Here is an 18,363-nt window from a genome sequence, read left to right as displayed (position 1 = left end):
AGATTTAATTACAGCTTGAAAAAATAAATGCTGAACAAATTATCCCAGCACCTGCGCATTATTCTGAATTGGAAACCAATTCAAAGCGCAGACGAAGAATATCCTGCAGCAAAGTTTATCTTTCTAACGTTGAGATTTATTGCGTGCGTTACTGTGTAGCCATGAATCCACCCCTTCACCCCATCACCAACACATCCATCATCCGTGTGTCCATGTATCTATCCATTTAGGGTTAACCCTTAATCCATCCTTGTAGGATTCATTTACACATCTATCCATCGAGCTGGCATCCACCCACTCAATCCCTCACTCATACACTGTGGTGACCCTCAACTTCCACCCTCCTATCTTTAATCAACCAATCTATCCATTGATCCAGACTTCCACCTCTTCAATCCATCCATCCATCCATCCAGCATGCGTCTAGCCATCCATCATGCATTTACCCATCCACCCATCCATCGACTCATTCACTCACTCACTCATTCATCATGGGTTGAATGAGTGTGAACCTCCTATCTTTTATCAATCGATCCATCTCCATCCTTCCAACTCAACCATTCATCCATCATCCACCCATCCCTCCACCCCTTCTCCCCCCTCCACCCCTTCTCCCCCCTCCACCCCTTCTCCCCCTCCACCCCTTCTCCCCCCCCCACCCCTCTCGCCCCTGCCCGGTGGTACCGTTCTTGCGGTAGAAGTGGACCTCCGTCTGGTACTCCTCCCGTCCCTCCAGGGCCTTCTCCATCTGCTGGGCCACCAGCTCGCTGGTGTCACCGCCGTACAGGAAGCGGCAGCTGCAGTTCTTCTGCATCACCTCCGTGCGGGCGTACCCCGTCAGCTCGCAGAAGCCGTCGGAGCAGTACACGATGGGGTAGCCGCGGTGGCCCTGGGCGTTGCCCAGCAGGAAGTTGCTGTCTGGAAGAGGAGGGGGAGAAAAGGGAAGGAGGAGGTTGTTTTTGTGTTGCTCTTGTGGAAGGAATCACACTAGCTAGCAGGATATTAGCTACATACTTGCTAGAATGGCATTATTTATATATGAGTGAGAATGGTATTTGCTATAACATTGACATTTGATATATAGGGCATTTAGAAGACGCTTTTATCCAAAGAGGCTTACAACTGCTAGGTCAACAAATTCCCCGTATACAACAAAGATAGCTAGGATAAGATGCTACACAATGCTAAGTGCTATTTTTAAGTGCCAGGACGTCCAACATACAATAAGTGAGTACATTAAGTATTAGTATAATATATCAGCTATAAATTAGCAAGCATTATATTTGCTTTATAAAAGCTAGCAGGATATTATGTATATATTAGCTAGTTGTAAGCGAGCATGATATTAACAGCTAAAGTAGTGACATTTACTAACTTTGTGTGTGTAAATGCTAACATAGCGGTGCTTGTTTTCAGGACCATGGACAGTTCTTCAGCAAAGGACAGAAAACGTCAATTTAGAAACAGTATCTCAGAAGACCAGTGAGCACGAGTTTGTTTGACAGTTGTCTCATATCAAGCTATCATTTATGGGACCACTGTACACAGAACTAGACACCAACTAACCACATATAGTCGAAGCCCTAGCGAACCCATTATACCCATTTGATGAAATGTAAAGCATAAGCTTTATAGTAAAAATTCCCCCTGAAAACACTCAGATAGCATAGCAGCATACATGTAACGTATACATGTATCCTGGGCAGTGGACCAACTTCAGCCTCATCATGTGGATAGCGTCCATCCAGCAGTTGAGTTGGAGAGTCAGAATCGTCTGAACTCGGCTAGCGTCGGTCCTGCCGTTTGCAGGTAGCTCTTCATTCATTCATCTCAACATCCCACCATCTAAAATTCATCTCCATCCATCCATTCATTCATGCACCCGTTCATCTACACTTGATTCATCCCTCCATCCATTAATGGATCCATCAACCCCGTTCAATCCCTCCATAAGACCAGCATACAAGCGACCAGAACCCAGTTCTGGAGCAGACTGGTGTGAGATGTGCTGCCGAAGGTTGTTGTGTTTCCCCGGGGATCTCTGGGCAACCAGCGCCGCGCTAATTAGTAGCCCTCGACAGAACACCCCTCCGCGGGGAACGCCCGTCGGGGTGACAGACACCCCCCCCCCCCTCCCCCCTCCCCCTAACCACCAATCGTGGGCGCGGGTGCAGCAGACGGAGAAACCAAACCATCACACGACGCGCCACATCAGACAGACGGCGTTTCCTGTCAGTCAGAAAATAAACAAACTCTTTGTTGCCGCTCAGAAACAAGAGTTTGGTTTCAGACTCCGGACGTACACACGGAAGAGGAACTTTGGGACTGCGTGCCGGGAGGAGGTCTTCGTGAAAGAGGTTTGTTTCCGGAACTGTGACAGGCGGTGTAAGATGGGCTGTCAAATCCAACCTTTGGAAATCACTGTGGCAGGCTTAGAAGACACTGAAGAAACGGTGAGGTAACTGTTCCTTTTGTAGTTAACCTCATGTATTTTGGGGTTTTGTTCGGTTCCATAGGCAGTGGTGAAGTTCTGGGTTACATAATATTTGCCCAGAATAGACACTTTGTGAACCCAGCATCAATAAATGGGTCCCTGAACTAGGCCAAGGGTACGTACAGTGATACATCTGAGATAAGGCCAGCATAGCAACACAAACACCTGTAAGGAAACAACTCTTAACACCTCCCAACATATCTATGTGTCAAGAAAAAATATTTGTATAGCACAGTTACATTTACATTTAGTCGTTTCTGCAGAGGCTTTTACTCTAAACGATTGCAATCAAGGCACACAAAATCGAAATGAAGAAGCTGCACAAAAGTCAAACTGCTGCACAACCGAGAGTTAAAAAAAACAACGCCAGGAGTGTAGAATAGCTCTATAGCTGTAGCGCTTCACAGGGCCAGATTTAAATAAGATATGACAACAAACAAAGCAAAGTAACGATATCGATATTACCCCTGGGAGAAAAACAGATGAAGAATCTCTGAGATGGAAAAACCTTTTTGGGCGAGGCTCAGAGAAGCACATCTGACTCAAGGCATGTCAAAGATTGCTAAAAAAAAAAAGTCACACCTCCACCCTGGGACTGTATTTATTGGAGAGGTACCCACGACACTGAGGAGGGTTAGCCCTTCTGCTGCAGGAACTGAGCCCGGTGTAATTACCACACCTGAATCCAATCGGATAACTTCCAGTGGTGCGTCATTGTCTCTTCTCAGAGTAAACGAGTACATCTACACAGTTACACGAGGCAAACCTCCAGAGCACAGTGAATGTTCTCGTGAGCATGCTCTCCCCCTCTTCCTCGCTCATTATCTTCAACAACTAATCACCAACCCGACACCTCCAGACACCACAGCGCTCTGCCTCCTCGGTGAACCCAGCCAGCGAGCCCCTCTCGCTTGGGAGCCAGAGGCTCTGACCTCTCCTGGAAATTATTTTGAGGGCATAAATCACTGGAAATCTTTTACAGCCATTTCATTCAGCTGAATGAGACAGCACACAGCACAGCCATCTGTAGCTTGCCTGAGCCCCGTCGGAAGCTTCCTGCAGAGGGGTGTCGTTTAAAGAGCACATTTTGGTCAGCCGGTAAACATGAGGTGTGGGCCGGCGTTCAACATGGAAGGCTGTACCTTGGAGCTGTGACTGAGATAGCACACTGTGACTGAGGGAATGGCAGCTCGTAGGATTTGGCCGCATGTAACATATGGACCTATTTCACACGACAGAAAAAAAAAAAAGAAGACTTGCTAGACTAAAGCCGCAAGCTCCCAACTATGCAAGATAGAAAAGATGCTAGCTGCCACCCACACAAGACAAATAGGACGCATGATGAAACGCCCACTCATTAATAGCCGACGGCTCGCTTTGCCACTTTTAACAAATGACACGAAAATATGTAGCTCTTAAATCTGCAACCTGCAGCAGGTTTGAGTTGAGGTGCTGCAGTCTTAATGCTGGGGTCGGCCATTTTTGAGACACCAGCCAGAGTAGGCTAGTTTTAGAAAAGTATTCACCTGAAAAACGCCCACCCCATCAGGCCTGCCTCCAAAGCCTCTCCTAATGTGACCAGCTCCCTAGCGTGAGCCATAGGTCAGCCTATTCTTGTGGAAGACTCGGGTTATGCACACTAAGTGCACGGGCAGGTGCAGGTAGGGATGGGTAGGGCTGGGTAGGGAGAAAGACCGGGAACCAATCAAACGATTAAATTCTGTACCGACTGATACATTGGACGGGTTTATGACAGGCCTTCAACAGACACGGATCCTGGATTATTGTTTTTTTTTTCATCAAAGCATTTGATTGATTGATTGCTGTCGGGATGTAAACACAAAAAAATAAGTCTAAAATAACTCGTCTTCCCTATCTGGAAGATCATATCTATTCTTTCACTGGCATTGTATGAAAGAAATAATCATACAGAGATATACAAACAAACTACTACAGACAGACAGATGGATACATTTCCCCTGGCCTTAAGAAAGCCAATTAGCTGAAAGAGAGGCATACAATGGCTTCTCTCTCCTCTGTCTCCCCCTCCTCCTCCCCTCTCTTCCATCCTCCTGCCTCCCCCACTCTCTCCTCTCTCTCTGTCTCCATCAGGACATTCAGCGCAGAGTTAACAAAGCCTTCTGGCAGGTGCACACACACACACACACACACACACACACACACACACACACACACACACACACACACACACACACACACACACACACACACACACACACACACACGCACACACACACACACACACACACACACACACACACACACACACAAACACACACACACACACACACACACGCCAGACCCCTCACCCACCACCATCGGGCCCCTTAGCCTTAGGTTGTGCTTAGGGAGCCGGGGGGCTGAAGTGTTGCGGGGGGGGGGGGGGCTGATGTCAGATGTTCTAATTCAAATACGTGCACACGCCCAGACAGTAAAAGTCAGGGAAAGGTCAACTGAAAAAGAAATAACTGAATGTACGTCAACACCATATGTGCTGACCACGGACGCACGTGAACTCTGACCTTTCAGTGGGGGGACTGGGAAAAATGCTGCCTTTCAGCAGTTTATGGAGCATTGTTATGAATGTGAAACACACACACACACACACACACACGCACACACACACACACACGTGAACACACACACACACGTGAACACACAGACACACGTGAACACACAGACACAGACACATACACATACACATACACACACACAAAGACAACATAGCAGAAACACAGATTTTGCCTAGAGCTAAACACTCAACCATTTCCCTCATGTTCTCTCCTCGCCTTGTAGCCTAATGGAGAGGAAAGAGAGGGCTTGTTCCTCCCACGTAAACATATCTGTCTGCTGTCATCTAAAAGCACTGTGTTGTCTGTTATCTATTATTTGAATGGTGTTATTAAGTGGTCCTCATGTTGTTTAGCATAGTGTAGTCAATCCAGTCAACACAACTGATTCAACTTCATACTGCATGTAAATAATTAAATTACAATCGTCATGTACATCTTTCTTTCACCATTTCAATAATCTATTTATAATAACTCATCCATGTTGATTGTAGCCTGTGTTAACTTTAATCGTGACTTTACATTGGATCCATATTGAATCTTATTGGCTCATGGGGACCAGGAACACCTTATATCGAGCTAATACTATACTTCAATAGCTTGTATATGAATGTATTGGATATTGTGTCATAAAAGAACACACAGTTTCCATGTTAAGTAGAAGTAGCAGTAGTAGTATTTATTAAATACTATACTTAGGATCTGTCAAATAGGCAAGTCGTTTTTCGATTTGATGTGAGATTGTGTGTGAAAAGTATATTTTTATAGTCTGCTTTTGAAATTAAAAGAGACAGCTCAAATACACATAATACAGAAAGTCAACATCTGTGTCAAGACTGAAGGAATAAAGCATGAACGAAGAGGAAAACTGCTGGATTTAAAGCTATTGATGGATAGTTCCCCACAAAGCAAAAAGACAGCTCTGTCTCTAAAGTGTTGACAATGTTTCTATAAGTGTGCTGTCAACAAATCCCAGCCTCAGAAACAATTCAACCAAAGAATTCTCTTTAAACGGCCGGATTCGGTCCATTCACGCGCTTCCTTCTACAAAACAATAGCGCAGCTGCACATGCACGAAAAAGTCTAGTCCGTAATGATTGGTTGACGGGGCCAAGTGATTCCGTCTCTCTCTCTCGAACGCCCCAAACGTTTCAGCCTTGTCCATCGCATGTGGCGGGACCTGTCTCCGCGGCAACGGGAGGATGCTATTTAAAGATGCGGGCAGCTCGCCACCGTTTTTCTTTTCCTCGAAAGCTGAAGCTTGGTGGTACTTTTGAAATCGGCTCGGGAGGGGAGCAAAATAATTGGCAGATTCTTCTAATGCACGAGTCATGCTGGTAGCGGCTGGCGTCTCCTGACCCCGAGCACAAGGCCACCGCCGTGGAAAGCCTGGCTTAATCGTCAACATGGAGAGCGCCTGGAGGGTAACCAAAGCAGGCTGGGACGCATCAACTCTTCACCATCACTCTGCTTTGATTTGAATATTTGGTTGGATTCTGTTATGGTAGCCAGTTAACCCCGTACTAAACACAGTTCACCCAGTATGAAACCCAGCTAGCACATTATGAAACCCATTCAACACAGTAGTCAAACCGTAGCAGGCCAAGGCATCAACGGAGTACTAATCAACCCAGTACTAAACAACCAAACTTAACCCTGTACTAAACTAGTTAACCCAGTACTCACCCAGTACTAACCCAGTACTAGTATACCCAATATAGCCTCCACTTCCCATCTCTTTTGTTAACCTTGTTGGTACTAAAGAGCCTGGGGGAGGGGCCTAACAGTCTGGGCAGGCCAATCAGGAGGCCCTTGAGCTGTGATTGGGCGGGTTGGGCTTGACACTACTGGAAGGGGGAAACGGGCAGCTTGATGGGCCATAAGTAGTAACCAGTTAACCCAGTACTAAACTAGTTAACCCAATACTAATCCAGTACTAACCTAGTTATCCCAGAACTTAACCAGTTAACCCAGTTATAGCCCACAAGTAATCATTTAACCCTTTTATCAACTAGTAAACTGAGTACTAAACTAACCCAGTACTCAACTGATTAACCCCAAATATAACCCAGTTAACCCAATAATAACCCAATATTTACTTAGTTTACTAAACTTGTTAGCCCAGTACTAACCCAGAAGCAACCAGTCCACCCAGTACTCAACTAGTTAACCCAGTACTAACCTAGTTAACCCAGTACTAAACTTCTCAACCCAGTACTATTGCTAGAACTCCATGAGATTGATGAGCTGATTCAATTCAATAAATGACATTCACAGATGAATTAAACCATAGCTGAATTCAATTCACAGCCGCACCACAAAGTGTGTGCGGTGAACCTCTGGTAGAGGTCCTTCTAGCATTAGCTGGGATTACAAGCAGAACAATGACCCTCCCACCCCGACATAACGCATCGTAGTGAGAGGATCCGAGGTGCAGCGCCGGGCGGGTTTGAGGCATGCTTCGGGGAGGGGAGAATGGGCAGAACCAACACGCTCACAAACACAGCGGTCCCCTGGCACCGGGATAGAAGGCTCCTCCCGCGGGAGAGCAACAGGTTTCAAAACAAAGACACACAGCGCTCACAGACAGCGGCTTAATGGCCATGTTTAAAACTAACAGTCGGGCCTGCGAAATAACAAGAGTCTGAAAGGGAGAGACAAACGCGGTGGGATGTGGTGGAACGAGACATCGCAGCGGCGATAGGCAGCTCTCTCAAGCGAGGTTTCAATGAAAAAATAATAATATTTGACGGGTTGTCTTTGCAATGTATGAATCTAGTTTTAAAGCGTTGTAAACAGGGTTTAGGGTGGCTAGTCTTTGTGGCGGTGATGAGGCAAAGGCAACACAAACATGATGCTGGTTCTATCTGGCTTGTCCTTACAGAACCTTGTTTTGTAGGTTTACGTTATAATCTGTATTGGCTCATATTAGTTTTTAATTGGATCGTTTTTAACATTACATCCTACTGTATCAAAATAAGCTCTCCTAAAGTTACTCGGGAGTGGACCCCAATCGATCCGAGATATCGTACGGAAACCAAAAAAACCTGGGCTGGCGCTTGGCCCCGAGTACAAGAGAGGCGTGGCGGGGGGGGTGGGTGGGCGATCTGGTCGGGGTGCGGGGGGCTGCGTACTTACGGGTGCCGTCGAAGCGTGTGGCGATGGTGTCCAGGAAGGTGTTCTGCGGGGCCAGGAGCCCCTTCATCACGGGCATGACGATGACCCAGGAGAGGGTGGAGGTGGTCCACTGTCCACCCGCTGCTCACACCATCACCGGGGGGGTAACCCGGGGGTCCGAACGCTGAGGAGAGACTACTGCCAGGAGGAGGAGGAGAAGGACGAGGAAGAGGAGGAGGAGGAGGAGGGGGGACACACATCTATAGTCCACCAGCAGCAGCAGCAGCAGCAGCAGCAGCGCCCCTTCCTTGGTAGCCCAGCCCCATGCGTTGGGTGGAGAGGGACGAGCGAACGCCACGCGGTTCAATCAGACAGAAGTTAGTTTCAGCCCGGCTGTTTCCAAACCACTGGGGGTCTTGTATAGCAGATCCGGGTCGTTGTGAGAGTGTTGCCGCTGGTTCAAAGGACTTTAGATGTGCAATTAATCCCAGTCCCTGATCACAGAGAGAGAGGCAATCCACCGGCGTGTGTTCAGTAGAAGTTATCCTTTAGTCTCCCTCAAACACCGGTCCAGAAAGAGAAAAAAAATCCATAAGAATTCCTCAGGTTTATTATTCAGCAATGGTTCTCTTCTCCTACTCTTTGTCTGTGCCTCATCTCTAACACACGATGTGACCGGGGAGAGACTGAAAACATTCTTCTTAAGCCTCTCTCTCTCTCTCTGTCTCTCTCGTTCTCTCTCTATCTCTCTCTCACTATCCGTCTCTCTCTGGCTCTCTCTCTCTCCGCGCCCATCCACTTCTCACAGATCAGCCAATTGGAGTCTTTGCTTTCCTTCGCTCTGCACTCACTATAGAAAGCTGTTCTCCTCTGTGTCTCGGAGGGAGGAAGGAGAGGAGGGGAGGGGAGAGAGGAGGGAGGAACCAAAGGATGCCAAAAAGATGGGGACAGGTGTGTGTGTGTGTGTGTGTGTGTGTGTGTGTGTCAGTGCCATTACACCACACCGTGGCGTTATCAGCGCTGGGTTTTGTGTGCTTGTCTCCTATAGGCTGAGAGATGGATTACCTTTAAAAGCGTTTCCATCAATGAGTCCCATTGTGTCCACCCTGACCTTATTCTTTTTTTGCTTTGATTGTCTTTCAAAAGAACACAATCCATACGTAGCCGCACTGTGGCCCTCAAGAGGCAAGGTGCGCTCTGTGGCGGAAGGGAGAAGGGAGAAATCTCCTACATTCGGTTGGGTACATACATATAATATCGTACAAATAAAGAAATTTAAGAAATTACTCAAATTAAACATCCCTAACACAAGCGACAGACAAGCCACAGTCGTTTTTTATTTTGGTATTTTGCAGCAATGAGCAGCGTCCATTAGGATTAGTGATATTCTAGTTGACAATAATCCAGTTCGGAAATGGTTGTTTTTTTTCTTAGAGAGAGTGAGCACGGCCCATCAGACTCTCTTTATCTCTCTCTCTCTCTCTCTCTCACACACACACACAGACCCATGTGCATCCAAGACTACCATCGGCTACAAGTAATGACAGTCATTACCGCCCTAGATATATAGTGGAAGTAAAACAGCAGCACAGTATTTATGTTGCTTCCTCGAACACGTGTTCAAAGACGGGGCTCAAGTCACAGCATTCATTCAGCGTTCCTCTTCATACACGGAGAGAGAGGGAGAATTAAGAGTCAAGCGGCTTAAAAGAGAGGATTAAGTGGATCAAGCGTGATTTTTCTTCATGAGAACCTCCAATTCAACACGTCTTTATTTTATTTATTTATTTTCCCTTGCTAGAGCGAGCAAGCTACACGTCGTATTAACGCAACTTTCTGCGACATATTCACCAAAGAAATTAAAATGAATCGATTGTTTGGAAAACCAAAACATCTTTGTTTTAGTTATTTTGCCGACTGAAGATACCCACGGAAACTATTTAAGCTGATCTGTCCCGCAATGGTCAGAAAGGCATTTTGATGTCTAGAAGCACTAAACATTACCACCTCAAAACAAGAAACAGAGCGTGTCACCAGAGATCATTATCCCACTTGACTCCAACATCTGTGATAAGCCACAGGGATTTTATCCTCTCAGCTATTTGAGGATTGCCTGTAGTTCAAGAGCAAGTTGGAGGTGGTGGAGAGGGGAGGTAAGGGAGAGGTGTGGGAGAGGGCAGGTCGGGAAGAGGTGAAGCAGAAGAGCATGGGGGAGATGGGAGGTGGGGAGCGTGTGGGGGGAAGGAGGTGTCGGAGAGAGTCTGGAGGACCAGGGAGGTGGGGCAGAAGGGAGGTAGGGGAGAGAGTCTGGAGGACCAGGGAGGTGGGGCAGAAGGGAGGTAGGGGAGAGAGTCTGGAGGACCAGGGAGGTGGGGCAGAAGGGAGGTAGGGGAGAGAGTCTGGAGGACCAGGGAGGTGGGGCAGAAGGGAGGTAGGGGAGAGAGTCTGGAGGACCAGGGAGGTGGGGCAGAAGGGAGGTAGGGGAGAGAGTCTGGAGGACCAGGGAGGTGGGGCAGAAGGGAGGTAGGGGAGAGAGTCTGGAGGACCAGGGAGGTGGGGCAGAAGGGAGGTAGGGGAGAGAGTCTGGAGGACCAGGGAGGTGGGGCAGAAGGGAGGTAGGGGAGAGAGTCTGGAGGACCAGGGAGGTGGGGCAGAAGGGAGGTAGGGGAGAGAGTCTGGAGGACCAGGGAGGTGGGGCAGAAGGGAGGTAGGGGAGAGAGTCTGGAGGACCAGGGAGGTGGGGCAGAAGGGAGGTAGGGGAGAGAGTCTGGAGGACCAGGGAGGTGGGGCAGAAGGGAGGTAGGGGAGAGAGTCTGGAGGACCAGGGAGGTGGGGCAGAAGGGAGGTAGGGGAGAGAGTCTGGAGGACCAGGGAGGTGGGGCAGAAGGGAGGTAGGGGAGAGAGTCTGGAGGACCAGGGAGGTGGGGCAGAAGGGAGGTAGGGGAGAGAGTCTGGAGGACCAGGGAGGTGGGGCAGAAGGGAGGTAGGGGAGAGAGGATACGGAGAAAGCGGAGGTGCGGGAGAGAGGGCAGTTTGGGGATAGGGCAGGGGTGGGAGGGCATGGGGGAGAGCGGGAGGGGGAGGGTGGAGGACAGGGTGGAGGAGGAGAGCATGGGGAAGAGGGGAAGGGCACAAGGGGGGAGGAGGGGGGGAGGGGAGGTTAGGGAGAGGGGAGGTTAGGGGGAGAGGAGAGGAGGTTAGGGAGAGGGGAGGTCAGGGGGAGAGGAGAGGAGGGGGAGAGGGGAGGAGAGGAGTAGGGAGAGGGGAGGTTAGGGAGAGGGGAGATTAGGGGGAGGGGGAGAGGAGGTTAGGGAGAGGGGAGGTAAGGGAGAGGGGAGGTTAGGGGTAGAGGGAGAGGAGGTTAGGGAGAGAGGGGAGGAGGGGGAGAGGAGGTTAGGGAGAGGGGAGGTAAGAGGGAGAGGGGAGGTTAGGGGGAGAGGGGAGGTGGGGGAGAGGGGAGGTAAGGAGGAGGGGAGAGGTGAGGTTAGGGGGAGAGAGGAGGTTAGGGGGAGAGGGGAGGTGGGGGAGAGGGGAGGTGGGAGAGTGGATGGGGGAGCATAGCTAGCTCCTAGCGGTGGCTCTGGTGCTAGAGGAGCCGATAGATCGGAGGGGGGATGGTTCCCCTCGGCCGATCCTTGCTGTGTCAGTTTGAGCAGCACACCTGACCTCCAATCTCCTTTCTCAGTGTTTCCCAAGTGTGGGGTCTTGATCCCACTTTGCCTGAGGTGCATATGGGGTCATAGGACATTGCTGAACTATAATAATAAGTATTTGATGAAAGGTTCCCTATATACAGGCGCGGACCATATGATTCATGGCCACAAGAATACTGCCTCACTGCAACGTTGATACAGGGGGCGGATTTTGAAAGGGATAAATCGATGTGTGGGGAATCAGATGCACATTTACCCAAGATGTCATCGCAGGTTAAAACAAGGGGTAAGGAACCACCATCCTGACCGATCCTGAGCTGGAAGTCAACGCTGTGATTGGCTAATCGTCGAGCAAATAGCCATGGAAAAAATGTTTTGACAACTGGCCGCAATGGTCAACATAGTGGTTACCATAGTGGGGAGTGGAGCCATTACAGTTTTTCTCAGTTGCTTTGGTACATTTCTCGAATCATCCTCAACATTGGCAAAACAGTAAATGTATTTCTGAAAACAATTCGTAAAAGTAGCAAAACACCATGGATTTCATCTGTTTCAGCTCTTGTGTCACAGTTCTGCGCCAGGTGGTTTTGGCCCTCCCAGGTTGTCTTTTGCCTGGTGGTGTCCATCTTAAGGCGACCTTTGTGATGCGGTCCTGCTCCATCCTCAAAACATGTCCTAGCCATCTCAGGCATCTGATGATGCTCCAGCTTCCCGTCGGAGGCATCCATTAGGGAACACTTCCATTCTTCTCATGTCTGTTTTGACAACCGGCCAGCTCTCTGAACCGTACAGCAGTACAGACTTTACATTGCTTTTGAATAGGAGCATCTTTGTTTTAAGGCTGTATTGTTTTGATCTCCAGATGGGACAGAGTTGGGGGAAGGCACCCTGAGACTTTCCCAGCCTTGCTTTGATGTCTTTTGAGGCCCCGCTGTCCTTGCTGATTAGACTGCCCAGATAGGTCAAATCTTCCACAAACTCAGGTGGTTCCACACATCACTTGTGTTTTGGAAGTGTTGATACTGAGCCCAACCTGTCTGGCAAAGTTGTTCAGCCTATCAGTTTTAGTCTGTATGTTGTACTGGTTGGTTGATAGGAGAGCAGGATCATCAGCAAAGTCAAGATCTTCCAGCTGGGAGAACAGAGTCCACTGGATGCCTCTGGGTCTGTCTGCTGTGGTGTTGGTTGTGATCCAGTCTATGGCGACCAGGAAGAGGATAGGGGAGATGATGCACCCCTGTCTCACTCCAGACTGCAAGGAAAACCACTCAGAGAGGTCATTTCCCATGATGACACTACACTCAAAATGTTGATAGAATGTTGTTATGATTGAGATGATCTTTGATGGTATTTCATAGGAGTGCAGTATCTTCCAGAGGGTGTTTCGATGGACACTGTCAAAAGCCTTCCTGAAGTCCACGAAGTTGATGAAGAGGGGTGTGTTCCATTCCAAGCACTGTTCTATGATGTTACGCAGAGCAAAGATCTGGTCCATACATCCTCTTCCCTTCCTGAAGCCTGCTTGCTCCTGTCTAATCCTGGTGTCAATGGCTGTCTCCATCCGGTTAGGAAGGACTCTGCAGAACACCTTGCTTGGAACAGATAGCAGGGTGATTCCACGCCAGTTGTCGCAGTTCTTAGTGTTGCCTTTCTTGAGCATCTCAGCATGAATATCTATGCCACAAGACTTGCCACTCTTCAGGGTTTGGATGGCAGCTTTAACCTCAGCTGAGTCAGCGGGGTTGGAGTTGATTTTCCTGTTGTTGTGATGTTGGCTAGTTGTTCTGGCTCAAGGAGGTTGAGTACTTCCTGGAAGTGTTGAACCCATCTGGCTGCTTGTCACTCTCTGATGTACAGATGTTGCCATTTTTAACCCAAACATGCGTAGAATGGTTTGTAAATTTGCCACGGAGTAGCTTTGTGATTTTGTACACTGTACCCAGGTTACCATAGGCTGCAGCTTTCTCGGCTTCACTTGCCAGGTGTTCAACAAAGATCCCTTTTGCTGTTTATGGTGGTTTCTTCTTCCATTTCAGAGGAAGCCTCTGGCGTGCTGAAGCGGTTTCTGAGTTCCAACAAAAACTCAGTTTTTCTTTGGATACTGGAATTTTGCAATGTTCAGTTACTTCTGCCGGTGGCTTTTGGGATTGACTTCTTCAACTTGAGTTTAATGATTGCAGCGATTAGGTGGTGGTTGCTATAGGCATCTGCACCCCGATAAGCTCTAACATCTTGCAGTGACCTGCGCCATTTACCATTAATGATGATGTGGTCGATTTGGTTGACTTTCCTACCATCAGGTGACTGCCATTTGAGCTTATGGATGTTCTTGTGGGGGAAGATGGTACCGCCGATGACCAAGTTGTTGTTCACGCAGAAATCAACAAGACGTTCACCATTGTTGTTCCTTTCACCACATCCATGCCTGCCCATTACCCACTCGTTGTTGGAATTGTCGGTTCCTACTTTGGAATTCATGTCACCAGTTAGGAGAAGAATGTCGTGTTGGGGTACCTTAGAAACCGCCATTTGCAGTTGTTCATTCAAGTCTTCTTTAACCTCCTCCTCAGCCTTGTTGGTTGGTGCATAGCACTGTAAAATGGTGACTTTACAGTACTTTGAGTTGAGGCGTACTCGGATCAGCCTTTCACTTACTGGTTCCCACTCCAGCAAGGTTTTGGCCTTCTCCTTGGAGATTAAGATGGCTACACCATGTGTGTGGGTGTTCTCGTGGCCAGAATGGAGGATGGCAGACCCATCATGCAGGACTTGACGACCGGAGCCAGTCCAGTGACTCTCACTGTGACTCCCCAAGATTTCCAGGCGGTACCTTTTCATCTCACTAAGGACTTGTGTTGTCTTGGTGGTCTCGAGCATGGTTCGGACGTTCCATGTTCCAATGCAGATCTTGGTTTTAGACCCTAGTAGGCCCTCTTTCCCTAGTAGGACCAGGTACTGCCTTTTGTCTCACTCCTCACCCAAGACCAGTCTGGTATGATTGAACCTGCCAGGAGCCATAGGCTCCCTCCAGCATAGCTCAGGATCATAGAAGCGCGCAAGCTTCTCCACCACAGCAAGGTCACAGCATGCGGGGAGGTACTTATGGAATGAACTAAGGCCTAAATGTTGTGGGGGTGAGACTATTCGACTATTCAAAGACCCATTAGACTACACATTTTGATCAAAATGACATAAGCAATTGATAATATAGGAAAGAGCAGAGAATTGTACATAATCATTTGCATGAATGTACCAAAGCATTTGCAACTTGTTCAAAGAAAAGAGAAACTGCTTTTTTGATGTGCACAAGTGACGCAATGATTTGAAGATTGAACAGGTAGTTTTGAGAATTTCAGCGACTGAAAAAAACTGTAATACAGGGGGTCGAAAAAAAACGATCAAAGCAGTTAGCATAGTGCAATGTAAATGAGGTACTTTAATGGGAAAAAGGAGTTAGCAACACAGTTAGTGCACTGTACTATGGAACAGGCAGATACCACCTGGGCTTTCTGCCAAACACAGAGGTCAGGGGTCAAGCAAGGGCAGGGGGCGGGGGGGAGCCGTATCAAGACAAATCTGAGGATGATAAATGATCAGAGCCAAGTTAAAAACCAGGGTGAGATGAAGGAAAAACAGGAAATAAAGGACGAGAAAGAGAAATAATTGATTTAATCGTGATTTGATAGCTAGAGATGAGAGAGAGAAAGGTGAATAAAGATAATGACAAATAGAAAAAGTGCAGTTTTATAGCTAGAGGGTAATAAACATAGTCACACAAAAGCTTGCAAGGGAAATAAATACAGATAACCCCAGAAAGATCTAATAGGAAAGACACGACGGGGGAAAACAAGGACGAGAAGGATTGTACAAAGTTCAGGAAGCGGTCAAGTGCAAGTCACCTCTGACCTCAGCAGGTGAGCTGCGTACTGACAAGCGTCGGCAGGTGGGTGAAAGAGAGGAGCGGTGAAGACAGAGGCCCGCTGACGGAGAGTAATGTTTTCCCTCTCAGGTTCTGGTCAGGTCCGGGCAGCCCCGTCACCACCATCCATTTTTAATGGCCCCATTGTCCTTTCTCCTTGTACTGCACCTATCTCCGCTTGTCACTAATAAAGAGGGCGATCCATTAAACATGCTCACAAACCACCAGCCGGATCCAACGCTACACGGGGCCACCAGCCGCACAGTCCTAGCGTAGCCGTAGCCGTAGATCAGCACAGGATCCATAGCTTCTTAGCGCTCTGTTTGTTCTCTGACATGACAAATAATATAAAAATGGAACAAAGACAAAGTTGGTTTTCAAAGCACTATTGGACAGTTTTGTGTATTTATTTCAAGGTCTTAACTGCTAGCTAGAAGAGGTTGTTTTATTTATTAATAAAATTATCTTTGTGAAGCTGATTTACCATTTTAGTTTGAAGTTGATTGATTTGATAATAACAAGTCCTGTTTTAGCATCACAGCTGGTGCTGATGTACTTCGTTGTGTACCGGGAACAAACTTTCTTTAAGGCATACTTGGGAAATAGCAAGGCGTGCAGATTTGTCAGAACCTCAATTCAGTAGAACCTTAAGCTCTGACCCGTTTTCTAGAACACTTCTAAGTTTAACATATGGACACTCGCCTCTGAAGTCAAGTAAATAGAGTCCTTGTAAATGAAGGACACATAAACAGTAAAGGGATTATGGGGACGTGGCCCCGTAATCCTGTGTGTGTGGTAATAGTGGTCACAAGAAGTGATAATGGTGTTGAATAAGCTGTGGAGTGACTGAGCCTTCAGTCATCTAACCTTGACTGGCATCAGAGGATCTTACCGTGCAAAGCCATTGAGATATCAGCCATTCTCACAGCTTTGTGCGGTTCAAGAGATGCCCTGATGGGCACCACTAGATCACTGATTGGTCAGAAGCCCCCCAATCACGTGAATCCCAACCACAACACAGTGACCACCACATGGGTGCTTTCAAATCCTCAACCCACCCATACAGAGACGGCAGTTGACAGATGTTTCTGATTGGCTAAAATGAAATGCATACATATATTTGTGACATTTCACAGCACCAGCTGAGCCAATGAATATGCAGCAATTGCAACAAAAAAAAAACTATACTGAACTAACTGCTCTGGAGGATCACTACAACACTTGGTTAAATGAGTTTGTCAGTTAAATTATTTGAATTTTAAATAAACAACCATCTAGTCAATACTGATGATTCTGAATAAATTAAATCGGCCATTTCTCCCTATACTGTTTTTCTATATTCCATCACTAATTGGACTTGATTTCCAATTAGGAACCAACTGTTTAAGATCCAGACGGTCCCAAGTCCAGCCTGGTGTGTGTATCTCGTTGGTGTGGGTTTCACCAATTAAGCTGCTCTCACTCTCTCCCATTTGGAGTAATTACACCGCCCGCCCTGCCGCTGAAATAGGACGCGGGCTAAAAATATTAGCCCAGTTTGTGATCGCACAGACCTGCAGGACAGAAGACAACCACATACAACAACACGGCCGGATGGAAGAAGTGCGCGGGGAAGGCAGAAGTGGGTTAATCACTGATTGAACTCGCTGATTCAACATATACATCTGTAATGTGAAAAGAGAGGGAGACACAGAGACAGAGAGCAACAGACGGGGACAGACAGAGAGAGACTGGGACAGACAGCGACAGGGACAGACAGAGTGAGACAGAGACAGACAGCGACAGCGACAGGGACAGAGTGAGACAGAGACAGACAGCGACAGGGACAGACAGAGTGAGACAGAGACAGACAGCGACAGGGACAGAAAGACAGCAATAGACAGGGTATGACAGGGACAGAGACGGACAGAGAAAGACAGCCAAAGAGAAAGACAGCCACAGAGAGAGTAAGACAGAGACAGACAGGGACATAGACAGACGGGGTTAGATAGTGACAGAGACCGACAGTAAGACCTAGACAGACAGGGTTAGACAGAGAGCGACAGAGCAACAGGCACAGACAGGGACATTATCTTATTGCATCATTATCCATTTTTTCCTCTTGGTTCAAAAGCTAGAAAATGGAAGAGATTATTATTCCAGAGTAATAAATAGTGTATTCAAAATGATGTATTATATACCCTCGCCTTCTGAACCAATTTATATGGACCAATATCTTGTTACTATGTGGTATTAAATAGGATATAAGGGAAAAATATTTATTGGATGAGTAATCATTTAGAGTTAACACCCCCGAGTTATCTAGTGGTGTTGGTGATAATATATCTGTATGTGACATAGGCGCCCTCTGCTGGCCTGTTAGCGACAGTGGGATAAAGTAAGAAACGGCAGTCAAAGAAGGATGTCGGATTCCAAGAGCACTATAAAACGGGATGCAGGCAGGAATAAATGGCTGTAAAGAGAGAGTGCTCTGTGAAAATACATGTTCTGGCTGACTGCCTCTGTGTGAGCCAATTTGAGCAGGGTCAAACCCACGCCTTCACATGCTGAACTTTTCTGAAGTCACATACACAATTTAAATGCCATACA

General features: G+C 47.5%; 1 protein-coding gene across 1 annotated transcript in view; it reads right to left on the bottom strand.

Moving 5' to 3' along the window:
• kcnh4b (potassium voltage-gated channel, subfamily H (eag-related), member 4b) overlaps positions 1 to 10,494 on the bottom strand; it is a 43,874-nt gene extending 33,380 nt beyond the window's left edge. Inside the window, exons 1-2 of the mRNA XM_060037277.1 lie at positions 8,224 to 10,494; positions 685 to 918 (exon numbers count right to left, since the gene is read on the bottom strand). Coding sequence (XP_059893260.1) covers positions 685 to 918; positions 8,224 to 8,299 — 310 coding nt within the window. The 5' untranslated portion in view covers positions 8,300 to 10,494. The remainder of the gene's footprint in view (positions 1 to 684; positions 919 to 8,223) is intronic.
• Positions 10,495 to 18,363: the final 7,869 nt, after the last annotated feature.

The sequence above is a fragment of the Gadus macrocephalus genome, chromosome 18 (assembly GCF_031168955.1).
Source record: "Gadus macrocephalus chromosome 18, ASM3116895v1".
Classification (NCBI taxonomy): domain Eukaryota; kingdom Metazoa; phylum Chordata; class Actinopteri; order Gadiformes; family Gadidae; genus Gadus; species Gadus macrocephalus.
This window is presented reverse-complemented; position numbering and strand designations above follow the sequence as displayed.